This window comes from Mustelus asterias, chromosome 9, assembly GCF_964213995.1.
Source record: "Mustelus asterias chromosome 9, sMusAst1.hap1.1, whole genome shotgun sequence".
In the NCBI taxonomy this organism is placed as follows: Eukaryota; Metazoa; Chordata; class Chondrichthyes; order Carcharhiniformes; family Triakidae; genus Mustelus; species Mustelus asterias.
Genome location: NC_135809.1, coordinates 83,956,395 through 83,980,982, shown reverse-complemented (window position 1 = coordinate 83,980,982; position 24,588 = coordinate 83,956,395). Strand labels below are relative to the sequence as shown.

The window sequence follows — 24,588 nt, the reverse complement described above, 5'->3', positions numbered from 1 at the left end:
TCTATGATTCTATGATATCCTCTTATCACGTTTGTAATTGGAAATGTATCTATCTCCTTCTTGAAACCATTCAACGATTCAGACTCCACCGCGCTATGGGGCAGCGAGTTCCACAAATTCATCACCATCTGCAAGAAGTAGCTCCTCCTCATTTCAGTTTTAAATCTACCGCCTCTCAACCTATACCTGTGACCTCTTGTTCGAGATTGCCCCATAAGAGGAAACATTGGTCTACATTTACCTTATCAATCCCTTTTAACATTGTATATTCTCGATCAGATCCCCTCCCATCCTTCTAAACTTCAGTGAGTATAAACCCAAACTGTTTAATCTCTCCTTATATGTCAATCCCTTCATCCCCAGAATCAATCTGGTGAACTGCCTCCATGCTACCACATCCTTCCTCAAATAAGGAGACGAAAACTGGACACAATACTCCAGATGTGATCTCACCAACACCTTATACAATTACAACAACACTTCTCTACTTTTATGCTCCAGTCCCTTTGCAATAAACTACAACATCCCACTTGCCGTTTTTTATTTCATGCTGCACCTGCATACCGACTTTCTGCGATTCATGAACATAGACACTCGGATCTCTCTGCCTGAATGCATTTTGAATCTGCTTTCCATTTAGGTAATAATTTGCCTTTCTATTTTTTCTGCCTAAATGGACAATCTCACACTTATCCACATTAAATTCCATCTGCCAAATTTTGGCCCATTCTCCAAACCAATCGGTATCTGTCTGTAAAATATTTATATCCTCTTCTCTGCCGGTTTTCCCACCTATTTTAGTATCATCCGCAAATTTTACTATGTCACACTCTATCCCTGCTTGCAGATTATTTATATAGATTATAAACAGTTGAGGTCCAAGGACTGACCCCTTCGGCACCCCAGTAGTTACATTTCACCAGCCAGCCAGAGTTATCTCCTCCCTTTTCGTATTTTTTTTTGTATTCCCACTTCTCTGTCCTTCTCTTCATTTTCTTATACACCCATAGAGAGTCAGCTCTGACTCGGACAAATCTGATTTCCATTTTTACCTCCCTAGTCTCGCGTTTCCACGTGCACAAGGTCGCGAGAGCCTTGTCCCCGGGCCTTTACTGACTGCGTGTCGCGCAAACAATGACACCCATCTTTGTAAGCCTGATAACAGAGTTGTGAAGGAATTGTTGACTGCTTGCACTTTCAGGGTAAAAAAAAGAAGCTCAAGATTGATAAAGATAATGGGTTGAACTCTGAGAAGTCACTGAATGTGCCCAACATCACTTACGACCATGTCACTGACAAAGACGAGAGAAAATCTGAAAACTCGAACATTGATGGGTGCGATTCATCAGGTAGGAGAGAGAAACAAATGTGATTGGACAACTCTTGCCCAGTTGGCTGATCCAACAAAGATATTCCAGGTGAAATAGGGAGGCTGTCCACTCGCTGCCTGCTAGCAAGCTTGCAGAGAAAGAGATAGTTTGGAGCTTTCTTACCCCAGAAGGTGCTGTGACAGCGCTTTCAGGACTGAGATCGAGAGGTTTTTGTTAAATCAAGCTATCTAGGGTTATGGGGTTAAGAGGGGAAAACAGAGTTGAGGGAGACACTAGGCATTGTCTAACTGAGTGACAGCAAGCTCAAAGGATCAGATAGCCCACTCCAGATCCCAACATTACTGTGACATAAAATGTAGGACCAAAAGCAGGCCATTCTGTTCTGGGACCCTTGCTGTTTGTCATTTTCATAAATGACCTGGATGAGGAAGTGGAGGGATGGGTTGGTAAGTTTGCTGACGACACCAAGGTAGGTGGTGTTGTGGATAGTTTGGAGGGATGTCAGAAGTTGCAGCGAGACATAGATAGAATGCAAGACTGGGCGGAGAAGTGGCAGATGGACTTCAACCCGGATAAGTGTGTGGTGATCCATTTTGGCAGATCCAATGGGATGAAGCAGCAGTATAATATGAAGGGTACCATTCTTAGCAGTGTAGAGGATCAGAAGGACCTTGGGGTCCGGGTCCATAGGACTCTTAAATCGGCCTCGCAGGTGGAGGATGCGGTCAAGAAGGCGTACGGCGTACTGGCCTTCATTAATCGAGGGATTGAGTTTAGGAGTCGGGAGATAATGCTGCAGCTTTATAGGACCCTGGTTAGACCCCACTTGGAGTACTGCGCGCAGTTCTGGTCACCTCATTACAGGAAAGATGTTGAAGCCATTGAAAGGGTGCAGAGGAGATTTACAAGGATGTTGCCTGGATTGGGGGGCATGCCTTATGAGGATAGGTTGAGGGAGCTTGGTCTCTTCTCCCTGGAGAGACGAAGGATGAGAGGTGACCTGATAGAGGTTTACAAGATGTTGAGAGGTCTGGATAGGGTAGACTCTCAGAGGCTATTTCCAAGGGCTGAAATGGTTGCTACGAGAGGACACAGGTTTAAGGTGCTGGCGGGTAGGTACAGAGGAGATGTCAGGGGTAAGTTTTTCACTCAGAGGGTGGTGGGTGAGTGGAATCGGCTGACGTCGGTGGTGGTGGAGGCAAACTCGTTGGGGTCTTTTAAGAGACTTCTGGATGAGTACATGGGATTTAATGGGATTGAGGGCTATAGATAGGCCTAGAGGTGGGGATGTGATCGGCGCAACTTGTGGGCCAAAGGGCCTGTTTGTGCTGTGGCTTTCTATGTTCTATATTCTATTCGGCCCATCGAGACTGCTCCGCCATTCAGTGAAATCATGAGTAGACAGATGATTCAGAAACATTTTTGCCATTGTCCGTTTTTAAGCCCACCAATTTGTGCTGTCTTTTGAGCAACTCTTTGATCTGTGTCTCTCAATGCAGGTATGCTAAGACTACCCTCAAGCCAATAAAATGTAGGGGATTTTCACAGTAATTTTTAATGGCCGGGCGGCATGGTGGCATTATTGCTGCCTCACACTACCAGGGATCCAGGTTCAATTCCCGACTTGGGTCACTGTCTGTGTGGAATCTGCACATTCTCCCCGTGTCTGCATGGGTTTCCTCTGGGTGCTCTAGTTTCCTCCCACAGTCCGAAAAATGTGCTGGATACGTGGATTGGCCATGCTAAATTCTCTCTCAGCGTACCCGAACAGGCGCTGGAGTGTGGCGACTAGGGGATTTTTACACTAACTTCATTGCAGTGTTAATGTAAGCCTACTTGTGACAATAATAAATGAACTTTAATAAACTTTAAACTTTTAAAAATTTAAAGGGTTGCAGTAACTTTGGTTTTACCAATATCATGAAATAAAGATGCGAATAAACAATCCATTTAATCTAACGATTAACGACTCACACATGGTGATGAGTCTCAAAAATGTTTCAAAGACTGGGCTTACTGCATAGCTTTTGAACTATTGCTGCAAGTTAGTTGTTTTAAGTGGATTATCCAGTGAAATTGTATTCTGAGTCCCCAACTATTAGTGATTCAAAGAAGGTAGAGCACCAGTGTTTGGAAACAGTTCCAAAAATATCCTTAAAATATTACAATCATATGTAACTTGATCATCTTAAAGCAACTTGCTTTTTAATTAAAAAGGAACAGTGCATCATTTGACAATTTAATACAATATACTTTGAATATCTGCATTATGACCTGAATTGTAAAAAGTATCAAAGGTCTTTGATAACAAAGTAAACCTATGGCATCTTATAAATAAAACTTATTAAATCGTTAGTGATTAAATTTGGCAGACATGAAGTGAAACTTTGCAGCAAAAGATGGAAAGAGAAGGAATATGTGCAGGGTAATTACATTTGGATTGTCCACTAGGTTCAGCAAGCCTGAGCGATTAGGGTAGATTGTCAACTTGCCAACTGGGTGTAAAACAGGCACTGTGGATGAGCCATCTGGTATTGATATCGAATGGTTTTTATTCCAGTAGAAATGAAAATTTTTCAGTTTCTGCATTGGATCCCGAGTGCCAGCTCTACGCACAATTGGAAAGTTGAAAATTTATATTAATATAAACGATCAGACAGTTGCTTCAACTTAAAAAAAACCCATAAGAACATCAGGGCCTGAATTTCTTAAACCTCAGTGGATCAGATTTCATCCCTGTTCTTTGTGTAATAAAATCATAGGTCTGTTTATAAAGAACGCATTTTAAAAGGGTGGCATGGTGGTGGCACAGTGCTTAGCACTGCTGCCTCACAGCGCCAGGGACCTGTGTTCAATTCCAACCTCGGGTGACTTACTGTGCGGAGCTTGAACGTTCTCCCCGTGTCTCTGTGGGTTTCCTCCGGGTGCTCCGGTTTCCTCCCACAGTGCAAAGAGTTAGTGAGTTGGGTGGATTGGCCATGCTAAATTCTCCCTTTGTGTCAGGTGGACTGGCAGGGTAAACATGTGGGGTTATATGGATCGGGACTGGGTGGGATTGTTGTCGTTGCAGGCTCGATGGGCTGAATGGCCTCCTTCTGCATTGTAGGGATTCAATGATTCAGTTGCTGCCCAAAGGTAGATCCCCCTGTTGTGATGTTCCATCGAATGATGAAAGGTGTTATCGGATTTTTCTGCTCAGTGAAGTTTGGAAGCAAAACCAAATGTGGAAGGAAATGGGGAAATATTTCTGATCAGTCCAATAATGTGCCTGTTTGTGAGCTGTGGATTTGGGTTGCAGTCGGCATTGTGCATGTCCGTGAAATGAAGCAAGCAGAGGTTAGTGGGTCGATTTGCTGAGAGTGAGAGGAGTGCACCGAGGGACAGGGCAGGGTTTCATTCCAGTCAGCATGCTATTTTGGGAAACCAATACTTTGAAGTGGAGGGGAGGTTATTTTTATGATCTAGATCAGCTGCACATAATGGAAATGCCTCAGATTTGCATGTTTTATGGAAACTTGTAAATATATATTAATGATCCGAGAAGTTATATTATGTATAGTGGTGTACAAGCATGCAGTGCATTCCATGAAATCTCTTTAATTTAAATCAACCCTTCTCTTCCCTGATTAAATAGTGAACGTTTTAGTGCATTAAGCAAGCCAATGCTGATATCACTCCATGGCATCTATTTCCAGGTTATGTTCTTTTATGGTGGTGGGATATTTTATCAGGTAACCCAAAGAAGTTCTCCACAAGAACAGTCCCCACTTGTCCCGGCTCTGATCTCCTTGAGGCTAGTCAATCCTGCATTTATTTGTGATCGTCTTGCAATCGCATAGTATGGTGCATAATGTGATTTATATCCACATTATTCATGGCTGTCAACATTTCATCGATTCAAGTCATGCTATTTTTCAGATTTATTGTCTACAATTTAATAAGACAAACCACTTTGAAGTCATGAGCCCATGCAATCAGATTATTAAGAAGTCTCGCTCTGCCTACCTGCTTACTTATACGGAGAGGATGCTTGATATGGGAAGCCGACATATCAAATTTCTCACTGGATAAAAGCAAATTATTGCAGATGCTGGAATCTGAAGCCAAAAGAGAAAATGCTGGACAATCTCAGCAGGTCTGGCAGCATCTGTAAGGAGAGAAAAGAGCTGACGTTTCGAGTCCAGATGACCCTTTGAATTGAACATGCCCAAAGGGTCATCTGGACTTGAAACATCAGCTCTTTTCTCTCCTAACAGATGCTGCCAGACCTGCTGAGACTTTCCAGCATTTTCTCTTTTGAGATCAAATTTCTCATTCACAGTCGCTTCCAATTGATGTTGGAACAAAATTTCTAAATCCCCTGAGTGAACCAGAACTGGATTAGGAAAATACCATACTAAACCATTACTAAAATGGCTAGGCAAGCTAATGCTGGTGGATAGATCATCACTGATCATGAATGGTTTATGGGATCAAAGTTAAAAATTAACCCTACTAACTGCAGTTTTATTAAGATGTAAAATTTGAACAGACTGTTGCGTGTAACAAATTTGGAATGCCGTCAGTTGGATAGTATGATTGGATTACATGTAGCTAATCTATCTGGTAATATATTAGTGAGAATCAAAACACAACACCTTAGGTGGCTTTATTTGAAGTATACAAAAATTCAACCATTCACTTTGGAAGCTTTGTTGTGGAGGCTCATCTAAGTGTAGAGCATGAGAGATTCTATTTGTGGATAGCATTGGGGCTGGTGGTGTCTCATCTTTGATAAATATGTGGCATGCTCAATCTGATATTTGGTCAACCATCCGCCTGAGGAAGGTTGCATGGACTCCAGAAGCAATGGGAGATGAAGTTATGGTGAGAAAGCCACTTGGCTTGGGTTAGTCGAAAATAGTCAAGGGAGGCGAAAAGAGAATGAGAAAAGGAAATGGAAGACTTGTTGGAGAAGAATGAGTAAGACAGTAGGCATGGTGCGGTGGTACAGTGTGTGGTGAAAAGGATAGATAAATTGAGCAAAGACAGACAAGGTGTGAATATGGATTGGAGAAAGCAGCCACGGGCAGGCATAAATAGGGGAAAATAAGCAAGGAGATAGAGATTCCAGAAGGAGAAAAATAATTGCCATCCTGATCACGTTTAATCACAACTAAATCACATCAGCACAATTTAAACAACGGTTTATATTGACCCAAACCATTGCACAGTTTTGTTATTCCAAATAAATGGGGTGAACTTTCTGCTGTCTTCATAAATAGATAACTGAGGAACTCATATGGCAATGACGATAATTGTTGAGCTTGGAATACTTCAGGTGATTGTGAAATTGAGGCTATGTTGTAATTTTTGATTGTGCGTAACTTTACGATTTTCTCTGACTTTTTTTCTATCTTTCTCTGTCTGTGACACCTCCGTCTGTAAACCTCTCTCCCACTTCTGCAAGTATACAGGAAAAGCAAAGATGCTGAAAACAACTGGTAAGTTATTGGCTGAGATGAGCTGTGGTTGTAGAAACGCTTTGTCTTTTTTTTAAAAGCTGGACTTTACAGTGGCGTGGCTAATGCTGTGAGTGGCATCTCTAGTAACTCTCATCTTGGTGGTTAGCTTAGAGTAGAGGTCTAGAAACCTGCGAATTTTAGTAGCCAAGCTGAGTAAAGCACGTGCTTTGATTTCTAAATGAATTTCAAAAGCAAAGTGTTGCATGTGATTTTTGTGTGTTGTGGAGTGCAAATATTGACTGCAGTGATGGGCTACAACAAGAAGGTAAGAGGTGTACAGAGCTGACAGTGTATCCTACTCTGCAAGGGACATCATTTAGCTAATATATAGCTCCAAACTGAAGTCAGTATTTGTGATATTGTAGTATTTGCTTACTTTTGTTTAAAATGAGGAAATAGTCGACCTGTTTACCATAGAGTTTTCACAGTTGTCCATTCGGATAGCCCATTTAAACCTTGGAGTCACCACAAAGGAAGGAAAATGACTCTGATGACATGGAAAAATCTAATGTTCCTGTTCCGTTTCCATGGCTACCTTGCTTGATAATTGAATGCTAACTCAAAAGTACGTTGACGTGTCAACTGCCATTATGCCATTCCTGTCGGGAAATCGGGGTACTCCAGAATATGACACACACGTCACCGTGTATCAATTGTGATTTTAAAAAAAAGGGGTTGCCATTCCAAAAAAAGAGATTCCAGCTGTAGGCTTTCTCTCTGCCCCACTGATGTTGCTCACCAGAGACAGAGGGTGATGAGCCCTCACCATATCTTCTCTGCCCCTTCCATTTGCTTGGTTTGACTTTGAAATGCTTAATATCAGGAGCGCTTTAAATCCTGGTGCTCCTCTCCCCTTGATGCTCCGACTGTATAGAATGCTGTTTCCCCCTCCTCCCATCAAACAGGTGTCACCCTGTAAACTGCAGATTTGCCAAATCCACCCCTGTTCCATGTCACTGGCCTGAGATTATTTCCCACGAGTGGCTTTTCCTCTGTCAGTTGCATGCAAGGTTTGGTTCCAAGGACATTATGTGCATGATTTAAAGCATTATCTACTGTAAATGCATGGAAAATAGGTTCAACCTGTTCAGCCACAGGGAAAAGCTCCCATGTATTGATGATTGTTTCTCGATTTGCCTCTTTCCTTAATGCTGTCTCATTTCAAATTCTATAATGATAAGAGTCGAATGGATTGAAGTGCAAAAAAACTATTTCCTTCTGGGCAGGTATGAAGAAACTGTTTTATTCTTTCCTCTTTAAGTAATGCTGTTTTTTTTTTCTCTCTTTTTACCTTCTCTTTTCCTAATCTCTGATTCCGTCTCTGGCTGGTGACCAAGTTCGCCAGCATTCTTGGGCTTCCTTTGCTCCCATCTATTCCTTCAGCTTTCCTTCTCCTCAAGGTAATGACTAAATTGGGTGAGATAATTTGACTCGAACGGAAACTCAAATCTTCTCTGAACTTGTTCAATGTAAATTTTCCCACACCCTGAATAGTTGAGGAATGTCTAGATTGTAACTGGTGCTGTGCTGAGGCACTGTGGTGGTGGTGGTGGTGGTGGTGGTGGTGGGGGGTGGTCACATGTCAGCAAGAGATCAGCAATGCCTCTTTTCGGGAAGACCTGCTGAACCATGTTGAGTTGGGCATAGACAGGCCAACAAACCATGTCCCAGCCGGGCATTGACAAGGACACGGTGGGCATTTCCCTGGAATCAAGACCCTGGGGGGGAAATCCTCTCACCCACCATGAGCTGCCAACCAATGAGAGGCCGGCAGACCACAGGGCAGGTAATGGCTGCTGCAGGAAAAACATCAACCAGAGTCCCAATATCAGAGAGTGACCCAGGATTTGGGGTAGGGGTTGATAGGTTGGGGGTAGCTGGGGGAGGGGTGTGGCAGAGGGGCGGTGTGAGCAGTAAGGGCAGAAGTGTCTCTTTTAGCTGCTCCTCTCCTTCTCAATATTGAGTCCCTCGATCTGGCACTGATTGAGGGACCTCCTGTCCCAGAGGTGACAAGCTGGCTGTGAGGCTTAGCTATTGTGTGCGCCGTATGGTGACAGGTCCTCCTGCAGTTGGTTTAATCCCAGTGGACAGCAGGATAAGGCCTTTAGATGATCATTAATTGGCTGCTTAAGGGTCTTAATAGGCAGTGGGACTGAAAGTTGACCCTGGACCTTCCCACACACATAATCCTGGCAGAGGCAGGAAGGCTTCGGGGTTCCTGTACGCTACCATCCTGTCAAATTTACTTGCCTTTCGCGCCTCCAAAGAGGGACAAGATTCTATCCCAATTTGCAACTGCACCATGAGGTGTCCTGATGTAAAGGTGGCCCTCCTCACTGTGTGTTGAATACTGCTTCTCCCCAAAGTTAGCGGGTAACAGAGAGTCCAATCATTTTCACTGTCCAAATTTGTTTGGAGGCTTGTGAATTCTGAATCTAGTGTAATGAATTCTGCCAGTTTACAGATGTGGATCAGTGGGGGATTGGAGCTAATTAGATAGGTCTGAGATTCCTCTATGAGATCCCTATTCATTGGATTAGGAGTAAAAAATCTGATGTTTATAAAGGGTATGGGGAGAGTGCGGGTGTATAGCCTTGACAGAGGATCAGCCGCGCTCGCATTGAATAATGGAGCAAGCTCGATGGGCCGAATGGCTGCTCCGATATTTTATGCTTCCATAACATATTTTGCCAAAAGACTCAAAGTATTTAGAAAATTAATTATTGTTGCTTTGTAGGTAAGTTTAGGTGTCACTCAGCACCAGCAATAGGATGAATGATAAAGACAAAATATCACAGACAGCATCTGTGAGGAGAGAATGGAGCCAAAGTTCCAGGTCATCCTGACTCAAAACGTTGGCTCTATACTCTCTCAGCAGACGCTGTCAGACCTGCTGAGATTTTCCAGCACTTTCTGTTTTTGTTGTTGATGAATGATCAGTTTGTCCATGTTTTCCTCTATTGGATTGTCTGAGGGAGAATTTCCTGCTCTTTTTCATGCTCTGACACAGGGGCGGGATTTTACGATTCCAGGGTGGGTGAGGTGGTAGGATTTCGGCCACGGTCTTTTGCATCCACCTGGATCAGCACAGCAGACAGCTCTGATCTTAGCTTCCCATCTCATCAGCATCTCGCACAGTGTGGTAGTACACTGGGGTGAAATCCTGGAGGGCAGCTTCATCTCACAGCCTTCTGACTACGGGGCTACAAACTCCTGACCGTAATTTTGCCAAATGGCATAATTGGAAAAAAGATGTTAAAATTTATATTGTCCATGTTCTTGGCCACTTGTGCCAAAATTTACACTGGCAGGTAAAAGCAATTGGATACCAGTGTAAGTGTTTGGCAGCCTCATGGAAAAAACATGAATGTTGAGGTGGTGGGGAGGGGAATGTGGGCTTGGTAATGGGGTGATAGAGTATTGGAAAGGAATAGGTTGTATAATTGTAACAAAGAGACTGGGTGAGTTCATAACTATTATGAAGATAGTTACTCGGTTATTTCAAAATCCACACATGGATTACATTGGATGCTCCTTCATTAATCCCCTTCTTCGCAAACACTGACTTGTATTGCCTGGTAAGCCCACTGTGCCATACAGTGCTTCAAGAAATAATTTATGATGGATCATAAAAACCCTACAGCGCAGAAGGAGGCCAGTTGGGCCACCAAGTCTGCACCGACCACAACCCCAACAACCCTAACCCAGACCCCAGACCCCATCCCCGTAACACCACACATTTACCCTGCTAATCCCCCTGACACTAAGAGTCAATTTACCATGGCCAATCAACCTAACCCGCACATCTTTGGAGTGTGGGAGGAAACCGGAGCACCCGGGGGAAACCCACACAGACACGGGGAGAACGTGCAAACTCCACACAGTCACCCGAGGCCGGAATCCATCCTGGGTCCCTGACGCTGTGAGGCAAGAGTGCCTGCCACTGTGCCGCCCATATTAACGGATGGTTAACATTGAACTAAATAGGGTAGATATCCAACCCTGTTGGACTTGTCTTTGTGAGATTAAAATGAGCGCAATGAAATCCAGTCTCAGAGACCAGTACCCTGAACACCAAGCATACCTGATGAACATGCAGCCTGATATTGGAGAGCTACATGTGGAGACATGACAGGTGCTAGCAGTTTACCCAGATTTAGATGAGTTCCAAGGCCCAATGGACGTCTTCCAATATGGCACACATTAGGAATTCATAAACTTCTTCACCCCGTGACACTTGTAACTTCATAGAATTTCAGAAAAAGAAAAAGAAAACAAATTTATTTTGTTGCAGCATCCACTTTTGGGTATGGAGCTGTAAATTTCCTTCTGTTTGGAAAAAATTGCTTCCTGACTCCTAATTGGCCCAGTTTTAATTTTAAGATTTTTCCCCCTAGTTCTAGGTTTCCCAGCACAGGAAGTACCCTATAAGATCTCATTAACATATTATAAACACCTCGACTAGATCACCCCTCAACCTTCAGGACTCAAGGAATACAAACCTGCCTTTGATAATTTGACCTTTCAACTATTTTGACCTATTACCCCGCTGTAGCATTTTGTGTCTCCATGCTGCATCCCCACCGTGAACAATGGGTACGATTCTCTGGCCTCCCCTTAGTGTTTCTCTCGGCAGCGGGAGATGGCATGGCGTTCACTGGCAGTGGGATCCTCTGTTGTCAATGGGAATTCCCATTGAAGCCACCCCACATTGCCGAGTCCAGAGAATCCTGCCGGCGTGAATGGCTGGAGAATTCCTGCCTCTTTCCATTTTTGTAACACCTAAAACTGATTTCAGAACTGGGCTGGGGGCTGACCAACGCTTTGAAGGCTCACTTTCATGCTTTTGTATTCCAATCCCCTGGGAATAAAGACCAATATTCCACTAGCCTTTTAAATTACTTTTGTACTGGCCCATGAACTTTCCTTGATTGTACACATGGATCCCTTTGCCTGTCATCAGCTTCTAGTCTCTCTCCATTCAGAAAATATTCCAATTGCTTTTCCTGATTCCAAAGTGGATGACCTCCCAGTTGCACACATTGAATTCCTGCCATAATTTTGTGCTCTCATAGTTTCTGTATGTCCCTTGATAACTTGCAATTACTAAACTTAGCTATGTCTCCAAACTTACCATCTGCAAGTTCACAGAAGTGTTATGGTGCAGAATGAGGTCATTCGGCCCATCATGTCTGCACCGACTCTCTGAACATTATGACTTAGTGCCATTCCCCTGCATATTGTTTCTATTCAAATTATCAACTAATGCCCTCTTGAATAGCTTGATTGAACCTGCCTCCACCACACTACCAGACATTCCAGATCAGAAGCACTCGTGTAAAAAAGTTTTCTCTCGCATCACATTTCCTTCTTTTGCAAATCACATTAAATCTGTGCTCTCTCATTCTTGATTGTTTTATGAGTGGGAACAGTTTCTCCCTTTCTACTCTGTCCAGCCTCCTCATGATTTTAAATAGTTCTATCAAATCTCCTCTTAACCTTCTCCTTTCCAAGGTGAACAGTCCTAACTTCTCCAATCCATCCTCGTGGCAATATTCTTTGAAACTTTTTCTGCACTCTCTCTAATATGTTCACATCCTTCCTAAATTGTGGTGCCCAGAACTGGACATCTCATCTGAGGTCTAACAAGTGTCCTATACAAGTTCAGCATGATCTCCTTGCTCTTGTACTCCAAGTCTGTATTAATAAACCCCAGGATATTGTATGCTTTATTAACTGTTCTCTCCACCTGCCATCTTCAATGAATTATGCACACATACACCTAGGTCCCTCTGCTCCTACACACCTTTTTAGAGTTGTACCTGCTTTTTGATAGCCTCTCCATTTCCTTCCTACCAAAATGAATCACCTCACCTCTGCATTGAACTTCATCTGCCATCCATCTGCCCACTCCACCAACTTGAATATGCCCTGTCGAAGTTCTACACTGTCCACCTCACAGTTTACAATACTTCCAAGTTTTTTATCATCTACAAACTTGGAAATTGACCCCGGCACACCAAGATCTAGATCATGAATATATATCTGGAAAATTAAAGGTCCCAATATTCAACACTGGAGAACTCCACTGCAAACCTTCCTCCAGCCTGAAAAGTGTGCATTGACCATTACTCTGCTTCCTATTACTCAGACAATTTTGTATCATATTTCTACTGTCCCTTTCATTCCATGAGCTATAACTTTTCCACAGCTCTGCTGTGGCACTGTATTAAATGCCTTTTGGAAGTTCATATGCGCCACGTCAACTGTATGACCCTCATCAACCCTCTCTGTTACCACTTCAAAAAATTCTAGCAAGTTAGTTAAACACAATTTTCCCTTAAGAAATCCATGCTGGCTATTCCTAATCGATCTACATTTTTCTATGTGATTATTATTTCTATCCGAAGCAATTATTTCTAGGAGTTTCCACACCACTGAAGTTAAACTGACTGGTCTGTAATTACTAGATTTATCCTTACAATCTTTTCTGAACATGTCTGCAATTCTCCAGTCCTCTGGCACCTCTCCTAGGTCTAGGGAAAACTGAAAGATTATGGCCAGTGCCCCTGCAATTTCCGCTCTCACTTCCTTCAATATCATTGGATGCATCTCATCCGGTCCCGCTGTCTTGTCCAATCCCGTATTGGATTCCACCTTGGCAGATGATGGAATTTGAATTCAATAAAAATCTGGAATTAAAAGTCTAATGATGACGATGAAACCATTGCCAATTGTCATAAAACCCCATCTGGTTCACTATTTCCTTTAGGGAAGGAAATCTTCCTCCTCTGTCACCATGGCAGGAGGCTTAGGGACATCTATCTCCTCGCAAAAGACAGATACAAAGTATTCCTTTAACACCTCAGTTATGCCCCCTGCTTCCATGTGTAAATCTGTCTTTTGGTCCCCAGTTGGCCCTATCCCTTATTCTCACCGCTTTACTACTTACACATATCTATAAACGACTTTGGGATTCTCCTTTATGTTGGCTGCCAAACTTTTATAATAATCCTTATGCTTCTCTTACATCTTGCCTCTCTCCTGAACCTTCTGTAGTGAGCATGGTTCTCAATGAGCTACAACTCTGGTCCTTCACATGATGGATATATATGGTGAAAAGCTGATGCCTCAGTACAAATGCTAGGTTTCATATTCTGCTCTTTAATCCTCCTGCATCTTGCATAGTACCTGTGACAATTCATCACGCCACTTTAATCATGCAGCCCAGATCATTTATATGCACACTACAACAATAACTGTTTTTCAGAAATGCCACTGTAAAGCACTTGATGGTGAGATTGATCCTGAGATTGTGAAAGGTGTGAGACAAATGTAAATTCATTCATTAAAATAACCAGCATAAGTACCAGTGCAAAGTGCTGTACAACACTTATGACCACACTTTGAATTCTGAGAAATGTGCTTTGCGTCTGTCCTCCAACCATATCTCTTCTGTGGCCATGTTCCATTTAATTTCATGTGCTGTAATCTTTGTCATAAGTCTTATGTGGAACTTTATCAATAAACCACATCAACCACCTTACCTTTAGCTTTGTTGACTTCTTGTTTCTTCAAAGAATTTCATATGATTGGCCAAGTGTAGTCTGCTATTTGCTGACTGCATTATATGAACATACTGGGGATCATTGTGGGGGAGTTGAATACAAAAGTAGGGATTTACGCTTCAGTTCTACAGGGCATTGGTGAGACTGGAGTACTGTTTACAATATTGGTCTCTTTGTTTAAGGAAAGATGTGTGGAAGCAGTTCAGAGAAGGTTTACTTGACTAATACCTGAATTGGGCACATCTTCTTATGAGGAAAGATCGGACAGACTATGCTTTTATCCGCTGGAGTTTAGAAGAGTTAAGAGGCACCTTAATTGAAACATATAAGATCCTGAGGGGTTTTGACAGGGTATTTGGGGAAATGATGTTTGATTTGATTTGATTTCTTATTGTCACATGTAGTAGTATACAGTGAAGCGTATTGTTTCTTGCGCACTATACAGACGAAGCATTACATTCATAGAGAAGGAAACAAGAGAGTGCAGGATGTAGTGTTACAGTCATAGCTAGAGTGTAGAGAAAGATCAACTTAATGTGAGGTAGGTCCAATCAAAAGTCTGATGGCAGCAGGGAAGAAGCTATTCTTGTGTTGGTTGGTACGTGTCCTCAGACTTTTCCTTTTGTGGGAGAATCGAGGTCACTGTTTAAAAATAAGAGGATGCCCAAAGAGAAGAACTATTTTCTCTGAGGCCTGTGAGTCTTTGGAATTCTCTTCCTCAAAAGACGGTAGAAGCAGAGCCTTTGAATATTTTTAGGACAGAGGTGGGCAGGAATGTGGAGTTAAGGTTACAGTAAAATCAGCCATGATCTTATTGAATGGAAGAGCAGGCTCGAGGGGCCGAGTGGCCTATTCCTGCTCCTAATTTGCATGTTCATGTTTAAAAGCTAAACTAATTAATTCAGTGTGTTGGAATGGTGGGTCGGTGATAATATTCAAATGAGCGTCCATCCCTGAAAGTTTGGCAACAATTTGAATTTAGCGCTGGCCAGTGGGGTTTCTCAGAGTATGGGAAACCTGGCAGGTAAAGGGAGACTGGAGCAATCATACCCAGGAGGCAAGTCTTCTTAGAGGATTGCTTGTAGGGCCGGGAGACACAGTAATGTTTTTCCCTCCCCAGCACCTCAAGTAAATCTTCAATCGTGATAAGCCAACTCCATCAGCAACTTTGGGTGGCACGGTGGCACAGTGGTTAGCACTGCTACCTCACAGTACAAGGGACCCGGGTTCAGTTCCGACCATGGGTGACTGTCTGTGTGGAGTTTGCACAATCTTCCCGTGTCTGCGTGGGTTTCCTCCCACAGTTCAGAGATATGCAGGTTAGGTTGATTGGCTATGCTAAAATTGCCCCTTAGTGTTAGGGGGATTAGGAGAGTAACTACATGGGTTTACGGGGATAGAACCTGGGTGGGATTGATGTCGGAGCAGGCTCGATGGACCGAATAGTCTCCTTCTGCACTGTAAGGATTCTATGATTTTCCATGATTCTCATTTCCTCAATCCTTTCTGGTTTGCCCTCCTGGTCAACAAACATTGGGCCTCAATGTGCCCCCACCAACCCACACTGTGTCCAAGTCCCTGGAAATTGGCCCCATTAGTCCCTGGCTGTGGCCTTGTATTATTGGATTTCCTGCCTATTAGCTGAGCAGCTTGTTACTCTGGGAGCAGGGTAGGAAAGTGATGATGAGGTCCTCAGCTGCTACTAACTTTGGCACGTCTCCAACATTTTCGGGTTCCTCAACTCTCGCCTCCCTCCAACACCCTGCCCCACCACCACCTTAACCACACTCCCCTTCTACTATCTCCTCTGCTGTTCATACCGGGGTCATTGTGTGTGAAATGAGTATATTGTTCCTTTTAAAACCACATCTCCTGTTACTCTGAGATCTCTTAGAATGCAGGAAGTTTGCTATCACTTGAAGTCAATTCTTTTATGGATGTATTTTGTTACCTAGTAAAAAGGAATACTGAGCTAGATGAGTATTACATCGGGGGATGCAACTCTGCCTCCATTTTGTTACAGAAATAATCTCGGACTTTTCTGCTTGCAAAATGAGGATGCCTGGGAGCAGGAATTATAAGCCTATGGCTTAGCAAATTTAGCAAAGTTTTACCCAGGACCCTGGCACTGTGAGGCACCAGCACCCCAGACGGTGGCACAGTGGTTAGCACTGCTGCCTCACAGTACCAGGGGCCCAGGTTCAATTCTGGCCAAGGGTCACTGTTTGTGTGGAGTTTGCACATTCTCCCCGTGTCTGCGTGGGCTTCCTCCGGGTGCTCCGGTTTCCTCCCACAGTCCAAAGATGTGTGGTTTAGGTTGATTGGTCATGCTAAATTGTCACTGAGTATCCGAATAAACCAGCAGGTAAATATGTGGGGTAATGGGGTGGGACTGTTGCCGGTGCAGACTCGATGGGCCTCCTTCTACGGTGCAGGGATTCTATCCCATGATTCTAAAGTTGTACTTTGAATGAAGTTGTGTGTTTTAATTGGAAAGCCATGCACAGACTGACCCTGAGCTTGTCGAAAGTAATTCACGAAGGTGGCATAAAAAAGAGTTAATTGCCTTGTTTAACCTTTGCACTCAGGCCAGATTATGCACTCTGCGTTTGATTCGGGGTAATGGGAAGGTGCAGTCAGGTGGATATTCTGTGCGTGAGCATGATCTGAATGGTTTTGAGATTCTCTGTTTTGTTCCTGTGAATATGCTCGGTAGTGTTACGTTAAGGTGACAAAGGCGAGTCAGTGGACATGATTTATTTTGATTTCCAGAAAGCCTTTGACAAGGTGCCTTAGAGGAGGCTGTTAAATAAGCTAAGAGCCAATGTTGTTAGAGGCAAGGTACTGGCATGAATAGAAGATTGGCTGACAGACAAAAGGCAGTGGGGATAAGGGGGCCCTTTTCAGGATGGCAACCGGTGACTAGTGGTGTATCAAGGGGTCAGTGCTGGGACCACAACTTTTCACTACATACATTAATGATCTGGAAGATGGAACTGAGGGCATGGTTGCTAAATTTGCATGATGATATAAAGATATGTAGAGGGACAAGTAGTGTTGAGGAAGTGGGGAGGCTGCAGAATGACTTGGACAGTCTAGGAGAGTGGGCAAAGAAGTGGCAGATGGAATACAATGTGGGAAATGTGAGGTTATGCACTTTGGTAGGAAAAATAGAGGCATAGACTATTTTCTAAATGGGGAAAGGCTTCAGAAATCTGAAGCATGAAGAGACTTGGGAGTTGGATTCAGGACTCTCTTGAGGTTAACATGCAAGTTCAGTTGGCAGTTAGGAAGGCAAATTCAATGTTAGCATTCATTTCTAGAGGGCTAGAATATAAGAGCAAGGATCTACTGCTACGGCTGTATAAGGCTCTGGTCAGACCCCACTTGGAATATTGTGAGCAGTTTTGGGAAGGATGTGCTGGCCTTGGAAAGGGTCCAGAGGAGGTTCACAAGAATGATCCCAGGAATGAAGGGTTTGTCATATGAGGAGTGGTTGAGGAGTCTGGGTCTATACTTGATGGAGTTTAGAAGGATGAGGTGGGATCTACTTGAAACTTACAGAATACTGAAAGGCCCAGGTAGAGTGGATGTGGAGAGGATGTTTCCACTAGTGGGGGAGACTAGAACTTGAGGGCACAACCTCAGAGTGAAGGGATGCTCCTTTAAAACCTTTAGAGGATGGTGAATCTGTGGGAACTCATTGCCACAGAGGGCTGTGGAGGCCAGGTCATTGAGTGTCTTTAAGACAGAGATAGATAAGTTCTTGATCAATAAGGAGATCAAGACTTACGGGGACAAGGCAGGTGAATCGTAACAGCCATGATTGAATGGCAGAGCAGACTCGATGGGCCGAATGACCTAATTCTGCTTCGATATCTTATGGTCTTATGAAGTAGCAAAAGACCTGTACCTGGGGCACAGTTGGTGCTTTTCTTCTTGGGGGATGGTGGTTGCAGGAGTGGGAATTCAAAAGATACTCTAGTTCAATGCACAGTGCAGCTGGGGTTTTCTGCTCCTTGATGCATCAGGTGGGTTTGGCGACGGAAGTGGAAAATCTTGCAAGAGCAGTCAAACCGGGTGTTGGGGGCATTGACCCAAGGAGGTCGGGGAAGGGTGGCACCCCAATCCCCCAGAAGCGAAGTTGCTGGCGGGGCGGGCTAATCGGAGGCGATACGTCATGGCACCACCTCTTGCTGTTTACTTCTCTGAGTTTGGGACTATATGGTGGAGAAAGCCACCGGTGCTGTCAGCAGCTTCTATGCCGCTTTTCCCACCCACTATCAGCCTTTGGTGATTTCTGGGAAAACTCAGCCCCATATATTTCAGAAGTTCTATTTCCAGATAGCGTTGGATGTTTCTAAGAACCAACAGTATTTGAATAAGTTGAACATTGTCGAAGATGTCGAACATTACGCATGGCTACTTGTGGCCCAGTGAGTGCAACTATATTATGTAGCTACAGAAACAAATTCCGACCTCTCCCCATCCTTCTCTAATCAATGTCCACTAAGGTGGCAGTATATTTTTCTTTAAGGCATGAAGATTAATGGTAGAGGTGAACAAGACTGACAGAAAGAAGGAATGAATGAAAAAGTACTCTTCTACCTTTGATGGAGATAGATTTTGACTTTGTGAGATAATGTACAATGGGTGCTAGTGAGTTGACAGCATGTTTTAGACACTTCCAATTTTATTTCTGTGGCAGTTTCCCATAAGCAGGAATGCAATTTTGTGCCTTCCTTTGATTGCAGACACTTTCTAAAGAGCATTCCATCTTTGCTTGCCTGGATGGAGCCTCAACATACTTGATCTATACAATAAAGTCACTAAATTACTTTGTGAAGTTGTGGAACCAGATTTTGGCTCTTATAAGATGGTTACTGATCGTAGAATCATAGAATCCCTACAGTGCAAAAAAAGGCCATTCGGCCCATTGAGCCTGCACCGACAACAATCCCACCCAGGCCCTATCCCCGTAACCCCAAGTATTTACCCTGCTAGTCCCATGACACTAAGGGGAAATTTAACATGGCCAATCAACCTAACCCACACATCTTTGGACTGATACTGAGTAGATCTCTTTAGCACCTACAGTCCTCTGTATTGACAAGTGCCCCCCCCCCCAACCCCACCTGCCCCTTCAGCTTAGAGAGCAAAGACATGCAGGAGCGTAAGAGTCAAGCATGTCTGCCTCCACCAGAGTTCCATACACAGGCTGAGGGGGAAATTTTCTTTCTCCCCGATGGTGGAATGGGCAGTGGAAAGTACGTATGGATTATTGATCTGCTATTGTCCACTTTTCATCAGCTCACATCCAAAAATCTACTCATACTTTTGCAGCAGGGGTGATGAGACAAAACTCAGGAGGGGAAGTTTTAATTGATTTTCTTCCCTACTCTAATGGAAGAAAGGGGCATTACTGCCATCCTCATACAGCCCTGCTCAGAATTCATTAACATAGCACAGATAAGGGTTTAAACCTGCAGTTTACCAAGTCATGGCTCTTTAGGAAAGTTTTGCTTTGTCTTGTAAAGCATATATATATATATATATATATATATGGAGAGAGAGAGAGAATATATTATTTTATATATTTATGTATATATATATCTCTCTATCAGGCAAATAACATTTTAATCAGTCAAGGCCATCCATTGGGTTTCCAAACTGATTAATCTCCCCTCACTTTGGAGTGGGGGGATGGTTGCGCTGGTATACTCTGACGTGTTAAATAGCTTTGCCCTATGGTTACACCAGGCTTCCTTTTTCAGGCTTGTGCAATAGGCCATTGTGTTTCCTTTAGCTAATAGTGGTAAATAAGACTTATCCCCTGCTTCATTGCTCAGGCCAACCCTATAAGGTCACTCAGGGGTGAGTTTTGCTTCATTGTTGGAGTCAAACTTGGCTGACTGCTAACTTCTCAGTGGAAAGGTCACCAACTTGAGGAGCCTTCCATTAAATAGCAAGGAAATCTTTGCCATCATCTCTGGGATTGGTTATTATTGATTTTTTTAAATGTTCAAATATAACAATATTAGGCAGGAACTGAAGAATGTAGATTGGGGGCAGATGTTTGAAGGCAAATCAACATCTGGCATGTGGAAGGCTTTCAAGTGTAAGCTGATAGGGATTCAGGACCGGTACATTCCTGTGAGGATGAAGGATAAGTATGGCAAGTTTTGAGAACCTTGGATAACGAGAGATATTGTGAGCCGAGTCAAAGAGAAAAAGGAAGCATTTATCAAGGCTAGGAGGCTGGGAACACACGAAGCAAGTGTGGAATACAAGGAAAGTAGAAAGAAACTTAAGCAAGGAGTAAAGAGGGCTAAAAGCGGTCATAAAAAACATTGGCCAGCAGGATTAAGGAAAATCCCAAGGCTTTTTATACATATATAAAGAGCAAGAGGGTAGCCAGGGAGAGGATTGCTCCACTCGAGGACAGGGGAGGGAATCTATGTGTGGAGCCAGAGGAAATGGGCAAGGTATTAAATGAGTACTTTGCATCAGTATTCACCAAAGAGAAGGACTTGGCGGATGATGAGTCTGGGAAAGGGTGTGTAGATTGTTGGAGTCGTGTTGAGATCAAAAAGGAGGAGGTTTTGAAGTTCTTGAGAAACGTTAAGGTAGACAAGTCCCCAGGGCCTGATAGGATATAGCCCAGAATACTGAGAGAGGCAAGGGAGGAAATTGCTGGGGCCTTGAGAGAAATCTTCGTATCCTCACTGGCTACAGGGGAGGTCCAAGAGGATTGGAGAAGAGCCAATGTTGCTCCTTTGTTTAAGAAAGGTAGCAAAAATAATCCATGTAATTACAGGCTGGTGAGCCTTACATCAGTGGTAAGAAAATTATTGGAGAGGATTGGAAATAAGCGGACATATTAGCGAGAGGCAACATGGTTTTGTGAAAAGGAGGTCGTGTCTCATGAACTTGATCGAATTTTTCGAGGAAGTGACGAAGATGATTGATGAGGGTTGGGCAGTGGATGTTGTCTACATGGACTTCGGTGAGGCCTTTGACAAGGTCCCTCATGGCAGACTGGTGCAGAAGGTGAAGTCGCATAGGATCAGAGGTGACCTGGCAAGGTGGATACAGAACTGGCTTGGTCATAGAAGATAGAGGGTAGCAGTGGAAGGGTGCATTTCTGAATGGAGGACTGTGACAAGTGGCATTCCTCAGCGATCAGTGCTGGGACATTTGCTGTTTGTAATATATATAAATGATTTGGAGGAAAATGTAACTGGTTTGATTAGTAAGTTTGCGGACGACACAAAGTTTGGTGGATTTGCAGATAGCGATGAGGACCATCAGACGATGCAGCAGGTTATAGATCGGTTGGAGACTTGGGCGGAGAGATGGCAGATGGAGTTTTATCCGGACAAATGTGAGGTAATGCATTTTGGAAGGTCTAATACTGATAGAAAATATACAGTAAATGGCAGAACCCTTAAGAGTATTGATAGGCAGAGAGATCTGGGTATACAGGTACACAGGTCACTGAAAGTGGCAACGCAGGTGGAGAAGGTAGTCAAGAAGGCATACGGCATGCTTACCTTCATCGACCGGGGCATTGAATTGAATTTAAAAATTGGCAAGTCATGTTGCAGCTTTATAGAACCTTAGTTAGGCCGCACTTGGAATATAGTGTTCAATTCTGGTCGCCACATTACCAGAAGGATGTGGAGGCTTTGGAGAGGGTACAGAAAAGACTTACCAGGATGTTGCCTGGTACGGAGGGCATTAGCTATGAGGAGAGGTTGGAGAAACTTGGTTTGTTCTCACTGCAATGACGGAGGTTGAGGGCAACCTGATAGAAGTCTACAAGATTATGAGGGGCATGGACAGAGTGGATAGTCAGAAGCTTTTTCCCAGAGTGGAAGAGTCAATTACTAGGGGGCATAGGTTTAAAGTGCGAGGGGCAAGATTTAAAGGAGATGTACGAGGCAAGTTTTTTACCCAGAGGGTGGTGGGTGCCTGGAACTCGCTGTCGGGTAGTGGAAGCAGATACGATAGTCACTTTTAAGGGGCGTCTTGACAAATACATGAATAGGATGGGAATGGAAGGATGTGGTCCCCGGTAGGGCAGGGGGTTTTAATTCAGTCTGGCAGTATGGTCGGTGCAGGCTTGGAGGGCCAAAGGGCCTGTTCCTGTGCTGTAATTTTCTTTGTTCTTTGTTCTTTTGTTCTTTGTATGTAAATAACTATCAGACTGTGTCGTATGCAAACTGTATTAACCAAGTGCTTGTGGCTGCCTTGCCTCTAGGCTGTGTGAATGAATACATTTGTTTTAGCTAGATTGATGCCCAAATAAAATGGCAGCACCTCTTGTATCACCTGCTTCAACCTACTGAGCTAGCTGACCCTAGCCACAGTTCCTATTCCTAACTACTACCCAGTGATCGCTGCTGCACTTGTATATGTTTGAATAACAGAGATGGGGTTTGACGGGAGGATGGTTACAGAGTGGAGAAGGGGATTGCTTTTGTCAGTAAATAGGGCGTTGACACTCGCTGCCAAAACTCGAATGTGAATATTAACAGCATGGCAAGAGGGTTGCCAGTGTCCATAAAAATCTACATTGGTGAAAACCAGTGCCTTAAGGTGAGGGGAAGTGAAGCAGCTAGAACACTGTTGGGGAGGACGAGCTAACTGATTTTGAGTTCTGACATAGTTTATCAGACTGATGCTTGTATTTTTTCTAAAAATTATTTCTCACAGTGAAGAAATCCCTGGGGATGCTTGATGCAAACAGTGGAGCCTTGTCAAGAGCAAACAGCTATGCAGATGATCTTGACTTCATCGAGGGAGAGCCAGTCCTGGCTCCTGTCACACACGTTTCTCAGTAAGTGGCAGTGTACAGTTGCTAAATGGATGTTGTTTTGGTTTCAGGGGCGATTTTGGGACTTGCTTCAATAACCGGTGGGGTCTGTTCCAAATTATAGTCCGTTCGCCTGAAAGATTTTCTAATGGTGTGTCTATTGCATTGGGTCTGTTTTGCACCATAAAAGCCACAGGAACTTTCAGACTTGAGTGTTCAGGGGAGTCTACTATTAAAAATTATTGACATTGTTAATAAGTTCTATTTATAATACATGAGTGTATTTAATCTCCTCAACTGTTTTGAAGTATCATATACTGGCTTAGGATCAACATGGACCTGGTGGGATAGAAGTCTGTCAGTGAGGCAACAATAAGGGAGATGGCAAAAGGGCTGATTGCTTGCCTGCACGTCCAAAATGCGTGGGATTGATGGGTGTTGCCTGGAGAGCACAAATTTGTTAAGGACTTTTCATTTATGGTGGAGCTTCCTGATCCTTCACCCCCTTACCCCCTCTAGCTCTCCACGAAGCCTGTGGCTTGCTCAGACAGAGAGAGGAAAGTCAGGTGGGAGATTGTCCAATTTTCTATCCTTTCAGTTAGGCGGTTTGAGAATCAAACGCACTCGCTTACGGGGCTGTGTGCTCCACCCAACGCAAGCTCCCTTTGCTGGCTGCCATCAAAATTGGGCACGGGACCAGGAAAATCTACCCTCTCGGACATCAAAGCGCTTACTAATAAGTTGAGGTAGAAGGGAGTCATTTTAACATTAACCCACCCAGCAGGGGGTTGACTGGATTGGATTGCACCCCCCTCGTTTATACCCCAGCTGATTTTACATTGCATTGACTTCAATGAAAAAGTAATATTGGGCAGAATGTGGAACAGGCGTCTGGTGTGACCCGGTCAAATTCCCGTCCCAAGGCCAGATTAAAATGGCCCCCTTCAGACTGTTATCAAGCTTGGTCGGATGTGATGTTCTCTCGTTGCATGTATTCCTTTTTTTTGTTTGTTAATTATTAATACCCGTTGCAATTCTTGTTGAGTGGTTTGTGGTTTCTGTGGATTTAAATCCCCAAGTATCACACTGGGCGTGAGCTGCTCAATTAACCACAACGTTGAAGCTGTCAGTGCAGATGGAAAGCTCGGTCAGTGGTGTCTGGAACATAAGTTTGTGCCTGTGAGTGAGTTCTAGAGAAGCTTGTACTCTTATTGTGTTTTGTTTTGTGAGCATTTCAACGTTTGCTCATGAGCACATCCTCTATGGACTGACTGGGTCTCAATCAGGTATTGTGGTGGCTGGGAGAAATCCAGCTGGAAACATCGGATCTGTTGGGATATCATTTGTTTTTCCTTCACTCTTGTTCT

At 43.7% G+C, this 24,588-nt stretch overlaps 1 protein-coding gene across 1 annotated transcript in view; it reads left to right on the top strand.

The window, feature by feature from the left end:
* The window catches only part of LOC144498780 (potassium voltage-gated channel subfamily KQT member 1), a 709,444-nt gene that overhangs the window by 284,917 nt on the left and 399,939 nt on the right, over positions 1-24,588 (top strand). The window contains exons 10-11 of the mRNA XM_078220448.1: positions 1,202-1,349; positions 23,122-23,245. Coding sequence (XP_078076574.1) covers positions 1,202-1,349; positions 23,122-23,245 — 272 coding nt within the window. The remainder of the gene's footprint in view (positions 1-1,201; positions 1,350-23,121; positions 23,246-24,588) is intronic.